The 26,347-nt window shown below is 37.9% G+C and overlaps 1 protein-coding gene across 2 annotated transcripts; it reads right to left on the bottom strand.

Moving 5' to 3' along the window:
- Positions 1–3,632: 3,632 nt before the first annotated feature.
- Positions 3,633–22,494, bottom strand: LOC145774388 (beta-1,3-galactosyl-O-glycosyl-glycoprotein beta-1,6-N-acetylglucosaminyltransferase-like). Of its 2 annotated transcripts, XM_082585629.1 has the most exons (6): positions 22,107–22,494; positions 20,430–21,214; positions 10,278–10,405; positions 5,643–5,965; positions 4,546–4,639; positions 3,633–4,151 (listed from the first exon to the last, which is right to left on the bottom strand). In XM_082585629.1, exons 2-6 carry the CDS (start codon positions 21,081–21,083, stop codon positions 4,115–4,117), a joined length of 1,236 nt encoding a protein of 411 aa, XP_082441755.1. In that variant the 5' UTR covers positions 21,084–21,214; positions 22,107–22,494; the 3' UTR covers positions 3,633–4,114. The 2 variants fall into 2 exon arrangements, with proteins under 2 accessions (XP_082441755.1, XP_082441754.1); XM_082585628.1 differs by having other exon boundaries at positions 3,633–4,639.
- Between the last annotated feature and the right edge of the window lie 3,853 nt (positions 22,495–26,347).

Genomic DNA, 26,347 nt, shown 5'->3' on the forward strand with positions numbered 1-26,347 from the left:
ACGCGGTACACCACTAAAACTTGTCACTACAGAACAGATTACTTAGATAAAAGACGGAAATTTTATCCAGCTGGCAAGCACTAAGCAAACAGTTAAATGTGCGACTAACTCTCAAGCAACCATTTCACGAATGACTAGAATAATTTGCGATATCTCAAATGCACGTAGACAGTAACTGTGACGCAATAATGAAAGACATTGTCACGCAATTCAAACCGGTGTTCAAAGGTAGTGATGCAATATTTCATCAGGTCTTACGACCGATGGTGCAATATTTGGACATTTTCTAGCAATTTCCATGACGTAAGATGCCAGCTAGGTTAAGTAGACCATAACGGTTTTTATATGACGTTTGATTTGGTGAAAATTGTCGGGAACACCATGTACCAATGGGGAATGGCTTCTTCTTCTTGTTGTTGTGAATTTGGTGCTAAAGAACAGACTGCAGACCACATCATCGCCGATTGTACTATCTTTAAGCCACCTAACTGAGTGAAGGTCTGCGCGTCGGATGTTGAAACCAAAGACTGGCTGCTCTCTAGTAGCCTTACAGTGTAATCCGTAAAAATCGTGAATCTGAATTGCCTCGTGAAGTGGCAAAAGGACAGACCCTCGGCCCCAGAGGCTCGCACGACGAAGAAGATTGCAGTAACCACAGCTCAGGGTTTCAGTGAAAATTTAGTGCACTGATCACATGTCAGCTCAACTAAACACTTTTAACGATGCAATAATTAGGCTATAAAGTCTATTGGCTACAAAATAATAGTTGTTAAAAGCTTTCGTAATTATGAAAAAGTATTTCAATATTTTGTTTAGCCAGTTTTAGAGCTTCCAGGCATGGGCTACCGCTTATCAATGTTCCACTCAAAACCTTGATGATTTTTTTTAAGCTAAACCCAGATTTAAGTTAGATGTTCTATGTTTTGAATTGTTGGTGATAAGAACATCATAAATTTAATTATTCAAAATATCCCGTAGGCCTGTACTTTCTGCTGAAGTCATATCCTGTCAACTAGCAGACCTTTTCATGGTTTTTATTTGTGCAATTGTAAATCTTCTTTGCTGTATGGCATGGGGCAAAACCAGGGATGGGCAAAACCTTAATCTTGTTGAAGAATACAATACTTATCTCCATACCCCTACATTACTCTCAGATTTGTGGCTTCAAATGGGATCTCAATATCTCCATATTCTTTATTCTATTTATGCTTCCTTTAACAATAAACAAACTGCTGGAAATATGAATAAAAATAGCACGCGGTACCATTGTGTTTGCGGAACTGTTGGGTTTTTTTTCTGATGCAGGCAGGCCAAATTTCTTTTCCAGTCCTTGTCGCTACTTATTGATCTCTGTCATCCAGAACAGCTAGAAATATTTATCAGAAAATATATCCTAAAAGAACGAACAGCGTTGTTAGTTTGTAATACTGTGTGAAAAATTAATACTGCGGTACTTTATCAGTCCCCAATCTTGTACAGTCCAGTCACTACCTGTCAGTGGCGTATATTTCAAGTTTTAAAGGTGTTCAGCACTGAACCCTTGTTAAAATCAAGGCAACATTTTTATTTTAAATATGCACATATAAACTCTTAATGCCTCATTTTTGGATTTTTTCCACAAATTTTGATTTGCAAAGCAAAATGTCTAATAACTTGTCCAGTACCGTATATGTTTAAGATATGGAAGCTGTCTATTTATCCTTTACTTTTCCCATGTCTACTCGGCTACTTCCACAAAACTTTTTACCTTCCAAACTTGTTGCTTTTATCGTTACGCTTTCGAAATATTTCAAATTTGCATTCAACTCTCTCGTACACAGGTAAAGTAATACAGTAGCGCACTCTCAAAAAAAAAAAAAAATTAGGGGCGCTAATTCAGAAATGTCGGCCGAGTGATTTGCGACAACAGTGACAGTGACAATAGGCCAATGCCCATCCCTTTGATTAATATTTGAAGGCACTCACGGCCCACAACCCACCGGTTGCCGATACATCAGGGTTCGTTCTCTCAATCAGATTAGAAGTTGGCCTGGTGAACCCCATGCTATTAGCACCATCAGCATGCTCATCCCTACGTCCACTCTCGCAATCTTCTATAGATCTCGACTTTTTGTCATGTATGACAAAATAGAATTAGGTTTTTGTTTGCCAACACAAATAAGTGTGAAAATAACAACTAGTACGAAAACAGTTTGAAACAAAACACTAATTTTGTAAACAGTAAATTTGATGCGGATGTTTTTCCTACTTACAAAACATTCAAAATTAGTTCGTATTTTCAACTAACGTTGGTTGGTTGGTTTTGAATCTTTATCCTTCGACTGACAAAGCCTTGATTGATTATTCCTGGTAGTTTGGCATACTTGTAGAGTCTCTTGACAGTTGACACAGGGCCGGTTACTGAGATTGACAGAGTGAAGTTTGCCGATTGTTGAAGTGTTAATTGTTGTCGGGGAATTATTCCATCCATTAAGTGCCACTGAATGGAGAACAGTCCTTAGAGTGCGTTGCTCAAGCGCACACCCCGAGAGTCGAACCAGCGCCACGTGATTTTGAGCCGGGCGCGTAACCACTGAGCTATCGGGGCGGACAAGTCCCAGATGCCTTCGTCTCTCTATTCAAATGTCGTATACAGTTTTACATGTTCGTGTGATTCGGCATTGACGTACGGTAGGCTATATCGGTATGTCCACCAGACATTTGACCACGAGAGTACGGGAGCATCTGAACTTTAGGGAGTTAAAGAAAAGTGCCATCAAAGACCATATCATGGAGTGTTTTGTTTGCACAGATCAAAAATTCTCTGCTGACTCATTTAAAATTTTACGCAAAGGCAAATCCCATTGTGATATCAAAATTCAGGAAGCAGTGTTAATCAAACGCTACAACCCAAACAATTATTTGCTGGAGGCGCGTCCCTTCTCCTCAACATTTACTTGATGTAATTGTAGGCTATCACGTTCCCTGTGTGCAAATTTTTTTGTATTTATTTATGTAGTTGCCTTTTCCTAATGTAATTTTACCCTCAAGAAGTTGAAACTTATTGCATTTTTATAAATATTTTCAGGTTCCTGATGAGGGCTTAAGTTAAGCCGAAAACGTTTGACTGTTAAAACTATTAGTAAATATGTAAAATATGTTGTTATAATGCTCAGCCCTGTTGTATTGTTGTGTCTTATTCATATCTAACTTGTAAGAAAAAGGTATAAATGGGGATTGAGAACATACAAAAACTTCATTTTTGGTGGCGGGTTTTTTTTTTTTGGGGGGGGGGGGCTTGAGCCCCCTTAGCCCCATGCTGGGTACTCTACAGAAATACATTTTTGGACTTTTTGATTCGGACTTAAACGTTATTTTGGCTAAATTATTATATTTGTACTTTAGTCTTATTTTTAAATATTATAATTATTAATAACCATTTGTTTTAAACCTTGCAATCCATATAGAGCAATGAAAACAATTTAACAAATTGACTTGCATTCAACATGCACTATATGCAAGCAGAAACAAATAGACACAGTGAACGTATGGTAGCTTACGTTTAGAATAACATTATGCGAGATATGGTTGTTTGCAGTGTTCATGAAACGATGACAATAAGACACAATCCGATTTCGTGAGGAATTAATTTAAACTAGCCTATTAGCTAAAAGTTTGCATCGTTTGATAAACGCAAAGAAACCCTTTCTTAGTTGGACTTCAAATGTAGTTATGCGACAAGAGATTTTAAGCTTACTGATGTTGATGTGACGAGGCAGTCTATATAAAAACGAAACAAATTATCATACGCCATTCGAGCACGAAGAAAATCAGAACACAAAAATTTACTCCATAGTTGGCTTCCATACATAATATGCATAAAATACAATCGAAACAAGTATTTTTAACCAGTTGAGAACTCCTGGAAAATCTAACTCTTTGCTATAACACTGCAATTTTTTTATAAATCTTTCCTCCGTCAGACGATCAGTGAAGGAGCAACGATTGAGTTGAATTTTCGTTACCAAGCTTGCCCTCTTCGGGACAACGTATGGGATGGGAGACAATGACAATAGCACAAAAGAAGTCTTGCATTGCGTATTTTGTCGTGTTCTTGCTCATTTTGACGTTACACTCATATAACAGTGATCCACAAAACGTTTGTAGGGCTACTGTAGAAGTTACATTAATTTGTCAACTTTGAAAGAGAATGTTCGCTGTGCTACAAACTGGATTGCAAATTTAATTTAGTAATACCTGCACTTCAAAGCCAGAGTTTCAGCAATTTGCGGTTTTATGAAAGCAAGTTTTGATGCTTACTGCTGAAAGTATGGAAAAAGTAATAGGCATAAGGAATAAAATACTCTTGGCTTGGAATAAATGGATTTTTAGATCAAAAAAGAAGATTTTTCAGAAGCAGCTTATCAAAAAGGAAGACTTCCACAACCTCTGTTCTGGTTACGAAATTGGATAAAGTTCAAAATTTAGCACTAGCATCACTATTTAAATGTTTTTCTTTTAAAGTCCAACCACTTTCGTAAACATACTATTGGAAGAGCATCATACTTTATGTCAAATTTATTTGCAAATAAGCTTTTATGGCGTGCCATTGTGGAAATATCTTTCGCTCCATATACACAACTGTAGTGTCGCCAGAAACCTGCAAATAATAATGAACAAAGTGTGGTATACATTACTTCTTTGGCAGATGGTTTTTATTTTATTGTTTACAAAGATGAACAAAATACTGCAGTTATACTGCAATGCATTATTTTTTACTTAGTGTGGAAAAATAACACTTAATTAGCTCTGTGAAGCGACAAGGCAAAGTAATCATGGTTTAGTATTCATCATGTACCGTACTTTTAAAGAAAGCCCACCAATGGCAGCTACGAATTTAGCAGTAGGCCTACGTGCTGGCCCGTGGACTAATTAACACGAAGCAACATTGACAACATTTTAAATTAGCAACCTCCGTAGGCAACCTGGGCTATGGATTGCGTAATAATTTCAAACCTTAGGCTATACGTAATTATGCAAAACGGTCAAGATTAAACTTTCAAAAAGGCTTGAAACGCATTAATTTCGTCCAGACAAAACAGAGCATGCATTCAATGAGAGCAAGTGCCTGAGATAGCATATGACCGCTAATAGCCACCTTGACAATTTGTCTGAGCCGTTACCTTTGTGGAGATGTCATACGCTCATGATAATGCTCATCATTTGGGATAGAAAGTAGACTTAGTGGTGTGATAAATTTCTGTGTATTTATGCAGAACAAGCAATGCAGACTTAAGTTAAATAAAGGTGAAGTTACATTGCCTTGGAATGTTTATAGTAGGATGGAGTGAATTAGAAACTGATTAACCAAATGTACTGATTAGCCAACTTATTTCGCTGACTATAATTATTGTTGTGTGTGTACCTACCATAATCCGCTGATTAAAATCGCCAAATATCGATTCACTGATGTCCTTCGCTCAAACTAATTTTTGACTATCTAATTAGATGGTTGACTTAATCGGCCGCTTAAATGATCCGTTGATGAAGCGTCCAATCTCAGCTTTGGCTGTTGTGAGTTTTGGCCATTTAAACCCGGTTTAAATGTTCAATAAAAATGATTCCATATGTTTTGGTATAAACATAAACATATATTTGTTTACCTTTACATGATCTGAGACCATTCTTTATGTCAAAGACAATGTAATGAGTCGAGATTCGATGAGCTATTCCTCCAGGTGCTTCAGGAAGGGAAGCTAACATCAACCAGTAATGCTCATCCGGGGTAGCTGTGTCACGTGACCATTCCAGGAGAGCTTTTGCTTTTTCACTTTCCCATAAAATCCACCGGAGGAACGGACGAGAGTAAATATTATAAGCTAGATTTTTCCTCAATGGGATTTGATAAGGTGGTGGTGATTTACGTGTTGAAGTTTGTATTACTTTATTTTCAAATCCAACTCCTTTCACTTTTTTGCTTATTATCCTGTAACAAGGATGAATTTTTATCAGATTAGTGTAATTTGGTAAAGACTGATCATTTTACTGTTTTACAACCATTTTACATTTCTAACAGTCAAACCTATCACTTCTGCACTGAACAAATGTTGCTAGATATTAAAATAAAGTAAAATAGCTGATTTTGCTAACTTATAGGTCGTGTATTGCTAAGCAAGCATGAAAAATTTCGATTTATTAAGCAAACATAAATGAAAGAAAGATAAGTTTATCAGCATGAAAAGGTAGAGTATGCGTTAGGTTGACTTTTACTTTATTCATTTTTTTTTTCTTCTTTTTTTCGCGCAACGCTCAGAGTTCAAGATGAATACCACTACATCTTGCAGGTTTACAATTTTCCATATGAAATGGATTTGTTTCCTGTCTCATCATTAGTGCGTCCGCTCCGCGAGCCGTCCACACACCCAAACACTCAGCAGGCACACCATACTTTGTGCCTTTGTGCCTTTATTCAACAATGTACACCATACTTTGTGTACTTTGTGCCTTTATTCAACAATGTTCATAAACAGATATGCAGTAATATGCTATGAGCATCGAATTTCAGCAACACGTAATTGAATTCAACATTGCTAAAGAATAAATCGTTACTGCTGGCTATCTCCGAAAGCTGCATGGCCGCCCCAAAAGCTCAGTTGGTTAGCGCGTGATTTCGTGAACGAAGAAGCTTCAAGAGCTTCAAGATCAAGCGGCGCTGGTTTGACTCTCGGGGTGTGCGCTTGAACAACGCATTCTAAGGACTGCTCTCCAAGTCTTCATTCAGCGGCACCAAATGAATGGAGTAATTCCCGGCAACAACACTTCAGCGCAATCGAAAACTTCACTCTGTCAATCTTTGTAACCGACCCTATATCAAAAGCCTCTACAATGCGAAACTACCAGGAATAACTTATCAAGGCTTTATCAGTCCTAGAATAAAGACTTAAAAACCAAACCAAGCATGGGAAAGCTAGCCCAATCAAAATAATAAAACAAAGCTTACCAGAGGTTCTAGAATAGCTAGAATTTTTGAAGCTTTTCGAAATTAGATTATAATTAGAGATATTCAAGTTTTTACAAATATTAGACTAGAATTGGAGCTATACCCAAGTTTTCACAAATTAGAGTTATATATACATGTATGTTAATGTTAGTGCAATTACTTTACTTTGAAATGTAAAAACGCCTAAAAATGCCTAATATTTGTGAGTAAAAATAATTTTTTATTTAATTTAGCATTGCTCTATGTTATTGTTACGGTTTCTTTCTATCTCTTACCAGGAAAGAGACTTGGAAAGGATTAATGACGTAGTTTAATGGGATTTCACCGAAAAGCAGTCAACTAACCGTATCTGTCACTGGCGTAGACTTTATGGTCTCGCCCTCTGCTAATTCAGCAGTTTCACATAAAAGCAGTGACGCTAGAAACCTGAGATTTCTTGACTTTTACTTTTTTTTCTTGCCCCAAATTTTAATCCCGAATATGTTGGTATCGGATAATTGTGAAGTTCACAATAAACCTTTTGTCACAGCCAGTTATGAAATGCAAGAAAATTTCGGGTTTATTCAATAGCTTAATTGACACTTTACTATTAGCGTGCGGTTTCATTTTGTGCTTGTCAGTCAAACGCGACGGCGCTAAAATTCCAGACAGCAAAATCCGTCTTTTTACATTGATTCAACGTCGATTTTGCTGTCTGGGTAGGAGTCGGTCTCTGACGCAATATGAGTCATTCTTTGCTGGCAGACAATAATTAGGAAGGTAATTCGTTATTTGCGCAAATTGCTTTGTAGTGCAAAAAGTGCATGCATGGCCACCTAAAGATATGGCCTGATTTGTCACATTTTGCAGAAATTTCCAGGTTTTTCTAACTTTGGGCGAACGTTTAAATAATTTTTTCTAAAAATTAGATTTTTATGCTTTCTTTATTCTTTTCTCCAGATGACACAATAGGTTTTAACATCCTCACATGTTGAAAAACAAAAAAAATTTGATTTCGAAGATTTTAGTCAGACTGTTAATTTTCAGTAACAGTCTGATTTTGCGTTTTTCAACTTACTTTTTCTCATTTGCTACTGCTTCCCCAAGGCAACAAAAAAGTTTTATGTCATTAGAAAACGGCAAAAAGTAAAAATATCTCAAAAAATATCAGTCAAGCACTAGCAGTAGCTGTAATCAAAATCGGCAAAATGTGACAAATCAGGCCGCATCTCCAGGTGGCCATGGTGCATTTAATACTGTTTGCACAGAAACGGAAAAACAAAATTGATGAAATTCTGTGTTCAATGCAAGAAGACTTTCAAAATGAAACGTCAACAGAAAAATTTGACCAAGAAATGGCGAAAATAGGTCTAAAACCGAGTCTTTATCACCTTTTCTACCTAAAATACACAATCACGAATATATTTTGCGAAATAAATTGATTGAAGTGATAGATAAGGCTTTTGACCAACGGCATACTTTTTCCCGGTGTTATTTGATATAAGCCGACGTAGTAATTAGCAATAAGAGAGACGTAGACCTGATGGTCTCCGCCAGTAACTCTTGCTGCCAAAAGGAAGCAGTGACAGATACGGTTAAATGGTCGGATAGTTCTACTAGTAAAATAATAATGAAAATTCTTGAAGGACTTTTACGAAGTTTACTCACAGCTTCTCAAGTAACTCTAATTTCAATCACAATTTATATCAGCACCAACTCTCATCTACTTGTATTCAGTTACTTCAACTCTCAATCAACAATAATCTCTGCACCTATTACCAGCTACTACAACAACAATCTACAACTCATAACAATTACGCAAATTACACCACTATTTATAACATGTTGCTTGGTCTAGTAACTTCGAGAAAGTTACGTAATGTTACATCATAAGAACTCATTGTTCTGTCAAGTTACACTACACGTAAACAATCAAGTTAAAGAAGCTTTCAGATTTGCACGTAGGGTGGAATGTTCTAGAAATACGTCACATAATAAAGATTTCGCAATCAGAGGTCACTACAGGACAGTAACCGATAATAACACATCGCTTAAGAATTCCACAATCAAAACAGCACGTTCGGTCAAGATACAAAGCAGCCCGTCGCGAGGCCTTGCACATTGATTGTGACAGTTATAGGCTAATTCCAAAATTTCAAATTTGAAGCTATTTTCGGGAAATTAGATTAAAAACCGACTTTCTGACGTTTTTTATCTCAAACACTACATTTCAATAAATTTGTTAAGTAAAAATTTAATTTCTATACGAACAATACACATGGCTATTATCTTGTAAAATATTTTGGCTTTGTGATTTTCATAGCTCCAGTTATTAGCGATTAATTAGCACAGGGCTAAGATAGCCCGTGACGTACTTTCCGCGTACGAAAACAGCTCGTACTAAGATAGGGTTAATATAATAGTACAAAAATAAACTAAAATTACAAACATTTTCGGCCATACTCATGTTCGTCCTTATCAAATAACTAACTGACTGATGTTCTACATAAATTGAAGTTACTAAACTGATCTAAATTGTGCATGGTAATTTCAATTAAGTAGAACATCAGTCAGTTAGTTACTTGATCGGGCTAACATGAGTATGGTCGAAAACGCTTGTAATGTTTAGTTTATTTTCATGTCATTATGTTAAATGCCGTGTGGTTGTTAGGTTTTATTTGTCTATATGGTTCAAGAAAATTATCTCTTTACCAAAATGGCATATAATTTGTCCAACGACGTTAAATCAATGTAAAAACGTCAACTTTTGCTAGCTGGGTGGCATTTGTAGATTGCCAGTAGTTACAGTACAATCCATTATTTGGAAGTATGTTGCTGAAATTCGATGCTCATATGACATATTAGGCCTACTGCATGTCTGTTTATCAATTTGTTGAATTGAGTGTATTGCGTATCTTTTCAGACTGATAAACTTTAACTTTCGTTCATTTATATTTAGTTGATAAATTGCATTTCTCATGCTTTCTGAGCATTAGGCTACACAACATCACTAAGCAAAATCCGCTATTTTACTTTATTTCAATATCTAACAACATTTATTTAGTGTAGAAATGGTAGGTTTGACAGTCAAGAATGTAAAAGTGGTTGTAAAACAGTAAAATGATTGGTCTTCACTCGCATCTAGTTTTTAGGTGGCGCAGTTTGCCATGGCCATGAGTCAACAATGTGTGAAAGTATTAAGTATACAATATGTGAAAATCGATTCGATTTTTAAAAGAAACCAAGAATATTGAATAAGGCTATATATTCATTTGAGGAGTCACTTATTGAAGTCCAAAAGTGTAGCAACAGCTCTTACTCATGAACAAACATCGTTCTTCTCAGAATATCTGGTTGCATGGGATCGTAATCTCCGTGGATCACATTTCGACCTTGTAAATTCACCAGTTGTTTTACAATTTCCAAATTAGTCTTTAGAGGAAAGTCCTGCATAAACATTACAAAAAAAATTTAAAAGGCTACCGTTTTTTTTTCAGTTTGGAGGAAGTAGCAGTGTGATGTATCAGCGAACTATAGCCTATTATAGAGCTACTAAAGTCCATACAGTTGTCCTTTATGATTTATGATAAAGAAATTCTGAAAGAAGATTGAGGAAGAAGGAAGAAGAAGGAAGAAAGAAGAAGAAGGAAGAAGAAGGAAGGATGAAAGAAGAAGGAAGAAAGATTCAACAAAGCAAACTCTCTACCAAAGCTTTATGATTTATGATAAATTAACTATTCTTATTTAACCCAATTACATGCAAACAGTATAAAAATTAGGACTCTGCAAACTGCATGCTAATCGTAATCGAAAAAAGCAGATTTTTTGTACAACACAAAGAAATTGCGATAAGGAATGCTTTCACTTTTTATCATAAACTATCTTAGGTTTTTGATATACACATATATAGCTAAAAGAAGGCCAGCGCTGTTTTTCTAGATCTTACAGCTACCTACAACACCGCGTGGCACCGCGACCTTACTTCCTAGCTGTGTCACCGACTTCCAGACTGACATATAGTCCAAATGATCATGGAACTTGTCAGGAATCGAAGCTTCACCCTTACCACCGGCAACTCAAAGCAAAGCAGACTGAGACGGCTGAAAAAATGGTGTCCGTCCTTCAGGTATCGGTTCTGGCTCCACTTTTTTTAAAATCTTCACCCAGGACCTGCCAACCACAGCCTCCGCAAAATATGCTTATGCGGACGACCTGGCAATTATCCACTCCATAAAGTCGTGGGAAAACCTAAAAGACACCTTGAGCCAAAACATACAAACCCTTTCAATTTATCCCCAGAAATGGCAAATGAAACTCAGCGACACCAAAACTGTGGTAGCAGCTTTTCCTCTACACAATCGAAAAGCTGATTGTGAGCTACATATCCAGAACAATGGAAAATCTCTGTCCTTCTGTCTTGAACCAAAATATCTTAGAACAAATTCTGTCCCGAACAAATACTGCGCAAGAAATTGACATGGCGGGCTGCGCTCTCAAGCGCTTGGCAGGCTCAAATTGGAAAGCGAGAGCTGACACTTTGTGTATCGTAGCCTTAGCCCTTATACTCTTCAGCAGAGTACTGTGCACCTGTTTGGGGTTCCAGTACTCATTGCCACAATATCGACCAGCGCTCTGCGCACAGTGACCGGATGTCTGCGTCTTCCCACATCATTGGACAATCTCTCCAATCATGCTGACATCCAACCTGCTAAGCTTCGTCGTGAAGAATCCACTCTGTCTGTTGGTCTCCGGGCATTGGAGCCAAACCACTTCATTCACTTCAAGGTGCCAGCAGCTCCCATTCGTGCCAGCAGCTCAATTTCTGATCAACAAAGCTGATAGACAAGACATTTATGTGGCTAATAACCATAAATGGAATTCCCAATGGAAGTCAAGTAAGAAAAAAAACCATTCATTCATCCCTGACGCTGATACACGTCCGATTGTCGTGACCATACAAAGACAGGCGTGGGTGCGCCTCAACCGTCTTTGCACGGGCGTCGGAATTTCCTGCTCAACCATGTATCAATGGGAAATGGCCTATTTCTCTTCTTGTGAATGCGAAAGCCACCCAACGTAGGGGAAGGCTTGCGCGTCTTGAATAACGAAAAAACCAACACTGGTTGCTTTATTAGGGCTACCATATGTCCTCTTTTAGGAGCATTTGTCCTTTTTAGAAGAAAAGTAAATTGTCCTCCGAGGACACCCAAAAATCCTCAAATGTCTTCTTTTTTACATTTTCAGTTTTCTTGCTCATATTTTCAACAGGATTTCATTGTTATGTGACTTTTTCCCAATTTCCAACCATTTCTGTAGCCTACCAATGCAACATTCTGATTTATAGATTTTCAAAAAAACATTGGCGTAGGCTACTATTTGATCTGCTGTTGTAAACAATCTTAGACGTTCATTGAAACCGGGGACATAGTGAGTATCACTATCTCACTATATCTCCGATTGAAACATAGCCTACTGCCCTACTACATTTCTTTGCGATTGTCTTAAAAGCCAAATAATGGTCAGCGATGAGTGCGAGTGGAACTGCAAATCCACTTGTGAGAAAATTTCCTCGTTTGAGGAGATCTGATCAACCCATTTATGAAAATGAAAAATTGGACAAATTAAAAAAAAATAAAAAAATAAAAAAATGGAGTTAATCACAAAGAAATGAAACATTAGAAAATGCAAAAGCTTGCAAAAGAGTTTGATATATTTACATTTTAAGGTTCTCACACTTTTACAATAAATTATTGTTTTACCCAGATCTATTTTGTAGCCTACTGATTCAGCGCTTGTAAACGTTGCTGATTACCAACTTAATAGTTTGGCTAATTTGTCAAGTGAAGCAAGTCGAAAAATAATCCTAAGTGCACTATGCATGACATACATCCTATTTCAAAATAAATCGTGGCATGGATACTTGCAACTTAATTATGTGAGTGGAAAAATGTAGAATGACTTTAATCTATGATGCAGCCACAATGGTACCGTACAAGGAAAGAAACAGCCTTTTAGTTGAGTCTGTCCTTACCTTAGCATCTCATTAACAGCTGTATACAACTTCAATTAAGTTATATTTCATGCAAGTAATTTTATGATTTCGTTAAAGCTGATCCCTTTTTTTCTGAAAAAAATTAAGGCATGGCTATACCTGCAGATATTGCCTGATTTGTCACATTTTTATGACATTATCACATCACATTTTCATTTTGTCTGACAAATCTAACAAATCGGCTTTCGAGAAACAAACAAACTTGTCTGTTTTTTTGCTGTAACTTTTGCTGCATACGTCTATAATTGTCCAAAAGTATGTAAAAAATTCTTCAAAAGTAACATTCTACTTGTACTGTAGTTTACTCGCTGGCGAAACGTGTCCTCTTTTTAGGTGTTGCAAATATGGTAGGCCTACTTTAATAGTCTTCCAGTGTAGTCCAAAAGCATCGTGAAACTAAAGTAGTAAAAAGATAGGTACTACGACAGTTTATCGAACGACAGTTTATCGAACGACTATTGATCGAACGACTGTTTATCGAAACGACAGTTTATCGCAACGACTGTTCACCCAATGACAATTTATCGAACGACAGTTAATCAAAAACCTAACCCCTAATTCAAAACCTAACCCTAACCCTAACCCCTAACTCCTAACCCCTAACCCCTAACCCCTAACCCCTAACCTTAACCCTAACCCCAACCCCTAACTGGAGTTGTAAATGCAAAAAAAACGAACCGTTTTTTTTTTTTTAAAACTTGGGCCAAAAAAAACAGGCGTTTTTTTGTTTTTATGTTTTTTTTTCTTCATATTTTTCTGGAAAAGTTGCAAATTTTTTACAATTTACAGCTTAGTTTCATTATAGTGCTCTTGAAAAACATTAAACTAGTAAAAATGGTTTTATTGGTGTGCTGAAATTCCTAAGTGTTTGTGCTTGGCAGGAGCATATGTTTTTTGCATAGCCCTACGTTGTTTCACTTTCTTCTTCATTCTCAGGCATGTTTGTGGCAGTAGACCTGACAAACATTGAATTAATGCAATTTGATACATGACATAATGTAGATGAGTTAATTTCTTTTTCTTTTTATGGAAGTGCCCTTTATGGAAGGTAGCCTACGGTGTTAGTATACCGGTACTGGTTATTCTTGTACACACTCAATGGGTTGACGAAAATTTGGCAAAAACAAGATGGCACTGCAGTGGCGTAGCCAGGAATTTAGAAAGGGAAGGGAATTTAGAAAGGGAGCTAAGCCCGTCGGCGTGTTTGCCTAAGAACACACTCAGCGGTGGGTGGTGTGGGGGGCCTCCCCCAGAAAATATCGAAAAATGACTTTGAATTTGGTGCATTCTGAGAGCATTTTCAACAAAAATGTGGGTATGAATATTCCTGTAAAATAGTGCTGTCCGGTGGCATAGCAAAAGGATAAGATCATGTTTTCTTCGGTATTTTTCGGAAATAAAACTAAGTTCTATATTTTCTTCTGATGTTTGAATGTTTGGTATTGGCAAAACTCGCTCTTTTAATGCAGTTTCGTTTAAAATTAGGCAAACTTTGTTTTAGAGACATAAAGAGACTAAAAGCATCATTCTCAATATCTTGACGTCACACGCGTGCCAAATTGGGTTGAAACCCCCAACCCCTCCCTCCTTAGCCATGCCACTGGATGGCAGTATTCAGAACACACATTACCTTGTTTGTGGTAATTTACTAATGCAAGCTATTGCCAATAGCTTGTTTAAACATGTTTTTTAACTGATAGCTTAGCAACGCTGCATATGCTTTATAAATGTTCTAACAGAAGTATTCTTTTCGTGTGTTGTAAGGTATTAGACACTTTGTCATTGATGCTTTTTGCAGATCATTTGTGACATAATGCAAGAGATCTTATCACTGATATTTTTAGCTGTTAGAAGTAAAGTGCATTTGTCAGAAAAGGTTTAGGTTCCTTTCAAATACCCACCACCAATGTTGACTATTGCTAGTAACTACCAACCTTGAATGAAGAAATTTTTCCTTTGAAGTGGAGTTTTTCAGCACTGCTCAGTGTTCACAAGTGAATAAATGCTTCATAATACTTTTCCTGACAAGTATAAAGTTTTACCCATATTCCCGCAATGCAGGAGAAAGATACAAAACAATCGGATTGAAAAATCAAAATCGGATTGAAAAATCCTTTTAAAAAGCATGAAGAAATGGCGTTAAATGATAAGCAAAACAATTTGTTTGCTTATCATTTAACGCCACTTCTTCATGCTTTTTAAAAGGATTTTTCAATCCGATTTTTATGACTGGCAAAAACCACATTATTGCAACAATTATCGTGTTTATTTTTTAATTTTACTTTCACTTTTTTGTTAATTTTAAGACGTGTGATCTTCGATCCCACGGTCTTAAAATTTGCAGGGAGTGATTGTAGGGACCCGAATGAATTTCCATTGTTTTTAGCTCTCTACAAAATGTAATTCTCACATAACATTTACGTTTCTTAAAAACTCACTGAACCCAAAAGTGAGAATAAATCTAGGCTAGTTGCGTTTCTTAAGAAAACTCAGTTGTTGTGCACCGAGATAATATTGATGGATCATTTTTACTCAAATAACCTTTCCACGGCAGCTTTCCTCAAGTGATTCTGTTTAATGGCAAGTCATCGCTTTCAATCGTCTCTGCTTTAACAAAACGTTGTATCCGCAGTTCACCCCTGCGACGGAATCTCACCAGGAGTTCACTCCGGTTAAAAAAAAAACGATTAAAAAACAAAAAAAACAATAAAAAACAAAAAAACGACTCGTGTTTTTTAAAACAAAACAAAAAAACGTTTTTTTCATCTCTACCCCTAACCCTAACTCCTAACTCTAACTTCTAACCCCTAACCCTATAACCCCTAACCCTAATCTCTAACCCCTAACCCTGACCCCTACCCCTACCCCTAACCCTAACCCTAACCCTAACCCTAACCCTTAACCCCTAACCCCTAATCCTAACCCTTAACCCCTAACCCCTAACCGCTAACCCTTAACCCCTAACCTCTAACTCCTAACTCTAACCTCTAACGTTACCCCCTAACCCCTAGCCTCTAGCCCCTAACCCCTAGCCCCTAACCCCTAACCCCTAACTCCTAACCCCTAACCCCTGAGTATTCCATTGCACATGTGCTTCGTCCATAGCATCTTTTCACAAATTGGGACTAGGTGGGCAAATTTTCAAAAAAGGACACTTTTAGCGCGAGAGTTATGTTAAAAGGGGCACTTTTCGCGCGTAAATGATGGGAAAAAGGGCACTTTTTCCAGAACGTAAAACATGTAGGCCTAAGCTTAAAAATGCAGATTTCTCAGGCAAATTGTGGGTAAAAAGGTATATTATACCCAGAGGTGGGCAGTAACTAGTTACAAAAGTAACTAGTTACTGTAACTAGTTACTTTTTGAGTAACTGTAACGGTAACTTCGTTACTATTTTCCAAAAGTAACGAAACGCGGTAACTAGTTCTTATTTTAGCACTTTTTCAACAGTTACAGTTACAAGTTACTTTTGTATTAAAATTTCAGTTTTTAATTGCCGTTTACTTCTCTGCACGTGTTTGTGTCTTGCTTTGTGCGTGTTTGCTGCGTTTTGCGCAATAATGCATTTTTCTCGCAGATGTATCGGCGCAGTTCTGCGCATGCGCGGTTCTACTTTTGTTTTGTGGTCTGGTGGAGAAGGGTTGACATATTGGCGAATTTATCGCCAAAGTCCAGAAATCTGGCGGTTTTTTAAGACGTTTAGCTTCATATTTATGATTTGGCTCTTTTTTGGCAATTTATGATAATTGATTTGGCTAAATTAATTGTTTTTGGCGATTAATCAATATGTACCAAAGACAGGTAAGACACAACAATAGCCTACAACAGGGTTGAGCATTATAATAATATATTTTACGTATTTACAAATGAGTTTAACAGTCAAACGTTTTCGGTTTAACTTAAGCCCTCATCAGGAACCTGAAAATATTTATAAAAATGCAGTAAATTTCAATTTCTTGAAGGTAACTAACTAACTGACTATAAGCATCAAGAAACACGCAGCGATTAAAAGCAATTTGTTGATGCTTATAGTCAGTTAGTTAGTTACCTTCAAGAAGTTGAAATTTATTGCATTTAGTGTAACGCTTGCAATGCCTCTAAAAAGATTGTCTGACATTAAAACCAGCAACAGCATTGCTGATTGCTTGCCGTTGGTGGACGTTCTTGTGGAAGCAATGCAAACCAGATTTGGTCATTGGTTCGAGGACAGCGACTTTCAGCTTGCAACTGCATTCCACCCACAATTTAGACTTATCTGTGTTTAATGCCTGATCATTAAGCGACACTGCTGAATTGAAGACCAAAATAAAACAGAACATGCTTCAAGCAATTGAAGAAGCAAACTGCTCTGCTGAAGAGGGGAGTAGCAGCGACACTGAAGTGGATGGTGGTAGGTAGAGCCACGGAGGACTTTTTGCACCACTTTAAGCAAAAACCAAGAAAAGAAAGCAATGCGCGTTGAATATGTTACAGGAGTATTTGGAAGCGGACCCTGAGGACAAGTTAAGCGGATCCAGATTCACAATTGGACCCATGAAAAAACTGTTTTAAAAACATAACACTCCCATTTCGTCAAGTGCTGCAGTAAAAATATTGTTTTCATTGCAGCACTTGTTCATCACCAGACTTTATTCGTTCATCCCCGACGCCGACACACGCTCCATCGACCTGACACTACCAAAACAGACATGGGTGCGCCTCAACCGTCTCCGTACGAGCGTCGGGCTTTTCCGTTCAACCATGCACCAATGGGAAATGGCCTCTTCCTCCTCCTGTGAATGTGGTGCCGAGGAACAGACCGCAGACCACATCATTGATTGATTGATTGAATAAATCTTTATCCTCGGACTGGGAAAGCTTCTTGCAGAACTTAATCCTGGCAGTTTCGCATACTTGTAGACTAAAGGCTTTAAATCACTGACGCAGGCCCGGTCACCGAGATTGACAGAGTGAAGTTTCCGATTGTTGAAGTCTTGTTGCCGGGAAATTATTCCATCTATTAGATGTCGCTAAGTGGAGAGCAGTCCTTAACGTGCGTTGCTCAAGCGCATGCCCTGAGAGTCGAACCGTGCCGCTTGATCTTGAAGCTTCTTCGTTCCAGAAGTGACGCGCTAGCCAATTGAACTATCGGGGCGGACATCATCAATGACTGTAACAATGTAACATCTTCAAGCCACCTAACGGAGTGGAAGGTCTGCGTGTCATGAATGATGAAACCAAAGACTGGCTGCTCTCTAGTAGCCTTCCAGTGTAGTCCGGGAACATCGTGAATCTGGGGCGGTAAAAGGATAGACTCTCGGCCCCAGAGGCTCACACGACGACGACGATTGGGCAAGGACATTTTAAAGCCCAAAAGGGCAGGCCTGAATGACGAGCACTTTGAAATGCTCGTATTTCTCAAAGGAAATAAACATATAAGCCAGTGAGAATTTTTTTTAAATAAAACCTTGTTGGTTTTGTACTTGTGCTGTTATGTTAGCATGGTTGGCTCTAACAATATATATCAAATATTGCGGTTAACCTGGACTTGCATGCAGAGCTGGCCAGGTGCAGAATTTTATGTTCAGATTTGTGAGCAACTGAAAGTAACTAGTAACTGTAACTAGTAACGGTAACTAGTTACTTTTTCAAATCGGTAACTGTAACGGTAACTCAGTTACTATTTTGGCCAAGTAACTGTAACTGTAACTCAGTTACTTTTGAAAGTAACTTTGCCCACCTATGATTATACCTAGACTAAACTTTTGAGACCCATAATTGATTCCTATATTCATCCCAGCCCAAGGATGGATCCAAGAATCCAAGAGGGGGGTGTGAGGGGGTGCGCACTCCCCAAAAACATTTCAACTTGAAATTTGCACTTAATGCATGGCCATGTTGATCGTTTTTGGCCTCTTCAACTAATGTTTAGTTTTTTTGACAAACTGCTATTATTTTAATAAACTAATGGTATTGAGATTTACTAGTATTACTTCATATTTTGATAGATCATATCATTTTATATCAGCATGTATCGAATTGATGCTGTGTAGATTATGGAATGTGTACCAATGGAAATAATCATGTGTTTTGTACTGCTCATGTTTTTAAACTTTAGAATATTTCCCAAAATTTCATCACGTTCTTGAATTTTGTTATACGGTACCATAAGTGTTTTTTATTCATGCTTGTTTTTAAAACTTGATTTTTCATACACACTTTCTCCGTTTTCAGGTGTTTATTAATATTAAACAAAAACATCTGTATTAACAACATGAATGCTTATCAGTACCGTATGCCAAATACAGCAAAGACACATTTTGACAGTGCCACACTGATGGACCCCCTTGAATGAAAATAGATTTCAGCAGCACCCCCCAAAAAATTAGAGGCTTGATCTATCCCTGTCCCTGCCCACAATATTTTATGAATAATAATGTAATAAAATTTAATCTAGCAACATTTAGTTGCAGAAGTCTCTTGTAGCCTACTGAAGTAAAAAGAAACAATTATGATAATAGCTTGAAGCACAACTGCTAAGATATTATAATGAGTTGAATCTTTGAAGAATTAGATGATTTTAAAGAACTGGTATTTTATTTTGATGAAAATCAGGAAACAAACTTCGATAATTCAGACATTTAGAATCTCACACAAAATCTGAGGTACTCACAACACAAATTGATATAATTAATCTGCTTGAATGGAACATTAAGGATATTATAAGTAAGGTCAAAGGTAGGCTCATAAGTTCTAAATGTATGCTGAAGCTTTCCATTTAGCTGTTCATTCTTTAACTTGGATCTAACTTAAACAAAAATTAACTCTTAAAAATTGCCCACCTAGTTTCAAACTAGGGGGGCAAAGAAAGGGCTAGGGGGCCAAGAAAAGGGACTAGATGGGCAATTGCCCACCTAGATTATATGTGAAAAGATGCTATGGCTTCATCGTTCGATAAACTGTCGTTTCGATAAACAGTCAGTCGATGAACTGTCGTTTGAAAAACAGTCGGTTCGATGAACTGTCGTTTCGATGAATTGTCTTTCGATAAACTGTCTTTCTATAAACTGTCGTTCGATTAACTGTCGTTCGATAAATTGTCTTTCGATAAATTGTCGCGTTACGAAAAGATAGACCCTCCGGCCTCCACCTCGGAGGTTCACACGAAGAAAATAGGCTATACGCAAAAAGCGAATCAAACAGCTGTTTAATTTTTGTAAAACTATTCAAAAAATGGTTATATTTTTAGCAAGACAACTGACTTCGTAGTACGTTAGCAGTAAACTATAAGTTAACACTACTGAAAATAGGCCTGTGCTTACAACTGCGCAAGAATTTACAAGATAATTTAATCAAATTTGCTTTAAAAAATATGCCAATTTTAAAGCTATTGTGCAAGCATGGCTACTATACTGTACAAGCATTGGCAAATACTCTCTTACCTGCCCACAAAGATTAATTAAATAAGTCCAGTTGTAGACAGTTTCAGGAATACTGACCAAGTCTTCCATGCAATTAAGATCAGCTTGTAGACGTGCGAAAGAAGCATAGGTAACATTTTCTCTTTTCGTTGCTAGGATTATGTTTGAAAAACATGTTGCGACAACCTTCATTGCTTTAAAAATGACGTCAGGTGATTTTGAGTCCACGTGGACACAATAGATATTCTGAGTTGCGTACACTGCACTTAACAGTAGCAACACTTGGTTGACATTTGTGTGAATCAGAACACTGAAAGCAATCGGGTTTTGAAGCTCAAGATCAGTTACATTGTTTTGAACGGGGAAGGAATAATGTTTCATCAATTGACTGCAGCCTTGTTGCGCTAAAAGCAGAACATCATCGTCATTGGTGAAGTCAGGCTGTTTTCGATAAGAGTCATTAAGTTTTCCATTAATCGTTTGGCGGCACAATTTGCTATTTTCCAAACTTTTCTTGATATCTGGTTGCGCATGATAAGGCTTTAGTAACTCTTGGTAATATGTAGCAAAGATTAGTTTGTCAAAACTTGAGCTAACAATCGTAGCACCAAAATAATGAATTAAACTGAAGACCACCGTAACAAAAATAAATGATGATATCCTTGTGCAATTCATTTTGTTGTTTTACAAACAAACCAAGGAGATTCCAAGCATACTCCTATGACACCACCACATACTTTTTCATCATTTGGCAATGCATGAAGTGTAGATTTAGTCCCCAATACTTTCGAACGTAGCTTAAAAGCCTAAAAAATATACGTTAAATTATAGTAAAGTGTCACTTTATATGGAGTGCATAGTATTTGCAACAACCAGCATCACAGAACATTTAAATCTCCCATTTGACAGAGATTTGTGGAAATACATTCTTGAGAAAACAGTAGCCAACCTGCGTTTTTCATAGCATTTCCATCGAAAAAGCAACTGAAGCACAAAGCCACACAGATTTTTTCTCATGTTTTAATCATACTTTCAAATGAAGATTGTTTGGAAAATTTGAATGGGCTTCAGTTAAAAAAGCAGTTACCAAGAACATATAAATTGTTATAGGCCTATATCAGGAATGGCCAACTTCTCATCGATTGTGATCGACTAGAAAATTCCTATGCTGCTAGTGATCGACCGTTCTGTGTAAAAGTCACCAAGCCACTTTTTTCCTGTGACATCTTCTGGCTACTATGTAGCCTAAATTGATTTACATTGATCACACATTTAAGCTAAGAATGTTCCACAACTGAATTTACTTAAAGTTTCTTTTAATGAGTTTAATGAGATGTCTGAGTCATCATGTTGTTCACCAGCTTGTTGTAATGTTGTAACCAGGCGAGTGTCCGTCAAGACGGCTTCAAGCAAGCTTCAAGCAAGACGCCAAATGGCGGTCGGCTAGCACAGCACGTTGTTTTGTTTTTTAAGTTCATAAATGAAAATGCAAAGTCACGCAAATAAGTTGAACCAAAACAGAAATGGGAATATTGCGCTTAGGCTATTGTATTTTTTTATTGCAGTAGGCTATTTTACATCAATAACATATCTTCAGAAATCATTTTTGGTTACCCAAGCTTTCGATCGCACCTCCTTTCAACGAAAATACTTCATTGATTTTGTGAGAAATAGTAAAAGGTAAAGGTAGTCCCATACCTGATTCAAGTGTCGGAAATGAGAAGGTAAGGTTCTCATTGTACTAAGCCTTTGGCAATAAGACAAGTAGGCAATAAGACAAGTAGGGTGGCCAGTTCCTTTCTCTCGGCCGCCTTTCCTGCAGCAATTATGCCCACCCAATTTATTACACTCTAAGTGGAGGTGAGCGGTGTTTTTAACAACCAGCTGAAGCCGGGAGTCGAACCAGATTTGCATAATTGGAAAGCCTTATCCATTGCGCCATCTCATCTCACCGAGAAATAGTATACACACATATAAATCAGACTTGAAAAAGTATGAGAAGTTGATTTCTTTGATGCTTGCAAAATCACTACATCGAACTTCAAAATCCCCAGAAGCTACTTTTATTTCTGCAACGTGGACTATTACTCAGGATCTCAAATACTATCCCAATGATTTTGCAAATGGTCTTTGATATTTGAGAAAACAATACATATTGTTTCATCACAATGTGCTTCAATAGACTTGTACAACAAATATTTTGTTTCTATGTCTACTAAGTACTAACCCTGATTGGATTTATTCAACCAAGTAGTTTAAGTAGTACAGTAGTAGTTTAACCAAGTAGTAGTTTAACCCAGGGGTCCGCAAATAGTGGGTCGCGACCCAAATTTGGGTCGCGAGACCATCCACAGTGGGTCGCAAAACGGTTTAAACTTACCACAAATATAACTTGTATGGCAAAAATAAATACAATCATGTAGTCTTTGATGTGCTGAGTTTCGTACAATTTAGTAGGCTACAAGAAAATTTATACTTTCGATTGTAGTACAGTAGTTAAGCCCACGGTTGAAGACAGCTTGAAGCAGGGCATGAAAACCATCTCAGCTTGTCTCGAGAACTGGCGACTGAAACTCACGGAAACCAAAACTTTGGCGGCAGCTTTCCACCTACACAATCGGGAAGCTGATCGTGAGCTACATGTCCAGAACAATGGAAAACCTCTGTCCTTCTGCCCCGAACCAAAATACATTGGGGTGACACTAGACAGATCGTACACATACCACCACCATTTGGTGGCACTGCGCAAGAAAATGACATCCCGCGCTGCACTACTCAAGCGCCTGGCAGGCTCCAGCTGGGGGGCGAGAGCTGACACTTTGCGTATAGCAGCCTTAGCCCTTGTCTACTCTTCAGCAGAGTACTGTGCACCTGTTTGGTGCTGCAGTGCTCACTGCCATAACATCGACACTGCCATAAACAGCGCCCTGCGCACAGTTACTGGATGTCTGCGTCCCACACACCATTGGACAATTTTGCCATTCTCGCTGGCATCCAACCTGCTGAGCTTCGTCGCGAAGAAGCCACTCTGTTTCTTGGCCGACGGGCACTAGAGCCTAACCATCATCTCCGCCACAAGATCTCTGCTCCCCCAACCAGCACCCCCGTCGACTGAAATCAAGACACTCATTCGTGCCAGCCGTTCAACTTCTGATCAACGAAGCAGATGAACTTCATCTCTGTGGCTACTTGGGCGAACTATAAATGGAAATCAAGTACCACCAGACTCCATTCGTTCATCCCCGACACATGCCCCATCGGCCTGACACTACAAAGACAAGCATGGGTGCACGTCTCCGTACGGGCGTCGGGCTTTTCCGCTCAACCATGCGCCATTGGGGAATTGGCCTCTTCCTCCTATAAATGTGGTGCCGAGGAACAGACCGCAGACCACATCATCAATGACTACCATCTTCAAGCCACCTAACGGAGTGGAAGGTCTGCGTGTCATGGATGATGAAACTAAAGACTGGCTGCTCTCTAGTAGCCTTTCAGTGTAGTCCGGGAACATCTTGAGTCTGGGGTGGTAAAAGGATAGAGTAGACCCTCGGCCCCAGAGGCTTGCACGACGACGACGACGTAGCCCACGGTTAATAGGTCCACCCGTTTATTAAGCCCAATTTGGTTCATTCCGGAATTACTGAAGGTATAGGAGTAGAAAATTGTTCCCCGCTTAATAAGCCAAAATCGTCCGGTCCCGATGTGGCCTTAATAAGCGGAGACGATCGTATTGGAATTGATATTAATTTGCAAAGTGTTTTGCGCAAAACTATACACTTCCGAAACGTCTGGGTCGCGAAGATTTTGAACGATTGCTTTTTGGGTCGCACCAAAAAGTATTTGCGAACCCCTGCCTTTAACCAACCAAGTAGCCTAGTAGTTCATTTTATTTGAATAAGAGTACTGATGAAGCCGCCTTTACAGCGGCGAAAGCTCTACTAATAAAATATTTGTAGTTACCAAACCTGGTTGCTTTTTTACCAAGTAGTTTAATCATGTGAGTTGATGGACAAATTTTCAAAGTTAGTTTCAAATCAACACAAAATATGAATCAATGGACCAGTAGAAACTTGGCGATCGACCAGACGATCGCGATCGAAGTGTTGGCCACTCCTGTTATACGATCGTCCGCTACGGTATGTTGTCACTGTAGTTAAATCATCGCAGTTGCCTGAAGATTTAACTCAGATGTGCTACACTGCTGGGTGAGACACTGAAGAGTTCGGACAATGACGAATTCAAGCAATGACGTGTTGGAAAGTGAAAATGACAAGGCCTGGATATTTTCGCTCGACAATTAACAGCTCAGTTTTTTTAGTGGTTCTTCTTTTTGTATCACACTTGCGATATGAATGTAAACTAATAATTGGCAAGATTGGGTTAACCACAAACGATAGGATGCCCTTCATCTTAATGGCTCAAACGAAGACTATGCGAACGCTAAAGTACCTTTACTGTTTTGAGCAAGAAAGAACAAAAAGCGTTACTATTAAGTGTGACGCAATTTAGAATTGAAATAATCTCTTTCAAAATCAGAAAGAAAGGTAACCTCAGTCCGTTGCTAACCTGGTATTGTGAGAAATTTATAGTAACAGTTATGACTAGTAGCCTACTTTGCATAATAATCTATTCAACAACACAGCATAAAGTAAAAAGGGGTGTAAAGTTATTGACAGAAACAGTGCAAAAATTTTGGTGGATTCTTGGGTAATAAAAAAGATCGAAATTACAAAGAGTTGTTGGAAAAACAGAACAAACTAATAAGAGTGAACAAAACATGAATTGTATCTGGATTTTTTTTTTATAATTTTTTTTTTATATAGAATTGTGGTTTTATAGTTTACGCGCAAAAATGTTTTGGCTGAACAACTAAAGCAGATTATGTAACAGATTGAACGAATAATCCTAAGATTGTAAATTTGGATTTTTTTAAGAAAATTTTGATGGCTTTAGTGCGAAGGATGGTGAGAGATCCAGGATATTAAGCCAAAGGAAAAACGATATCAAAGTTAATGAGACGACGATGTAATGATGAAAGAGTAGGCTACATTTGTGCTTCCGTAAGGCAAGACAAGAGTAGTCATAGAAAAGCTCCCTCAACAGTACATTTTTAAATGACTCACACTGTTCAAAAAAAATTGTTTATTTTTTCAAGACTTTCTTATGAACATGTTTAAACTGGCTTTTGCATTTAATGAACCGAACGAAACCTTGGTGTGGAGTTGATATCTATAGCAAAGGTGCTATACATAAATTTCTACTTACAGCTACATCAAACAAAACATAAACTTTGAATAGGCCTACCGTATCTCAAAAAGTAACTGTGGTAAAAGCTGGATTTTTGAACAACGCCCACAATTACATAAAAGGGCAATAAAAATGCAGCCCAACAAAAATTGTGTTAGCCTACATAGTGAATCTGATAGCTCTGCGGTAAATTCCATGCAAACCAAAATTGCACAAATAAGATTTAAATTCAGTAAATCAACTTAAACGTAAACTACCTACTTAAAACTAAGCAATAAAAAAATACAAACAATCAGAAACGCTGAGCGTGGTTGTTTGTAGAGGTAGACATCCGCTACTTTAAAAGTAGCAAACTACCCGTTACCACTATTCGGGCTAAAATAGCGCGCGCTACCGTTACCCGCTATACCAATTGATAAAAGTAGCGCGCTATCCGCTACCGTTACTTGGGCTAAAATAGTGCGTGACACCGCTACTTCTCCGTCTACTTTTGTCTTAGGTTAAACCAACACAGGAAGCATTTTGTGACGTCAAAATGACCTAGAAAACAAATGATATCATTCTTTTACACTATTATTTCAACGTCGTTATAAAAAACACATTCTAGGTAAAATTTATTGCTGCGCATCTTTCAAAATCTCAAGCTTTTCAAAATGCGAGTCGCTGAGTCCTGCCACCTTTGGCTTCAACAG

Source organism: Aplidium turbinatum, chromosome 7, assembly GCF_918807975.1.
Source record: "Aplidium turbinatum chromosome 7, kaAplTurb1.1, whole genome shotgun sequence".
NCBI classification, from domain to species: Eukaryota; Metazoa; Chordata; class Ascidiacea; order Aplousobranchia; family Polyclinidae; genus Aplidium; species Aplidium turbinatum.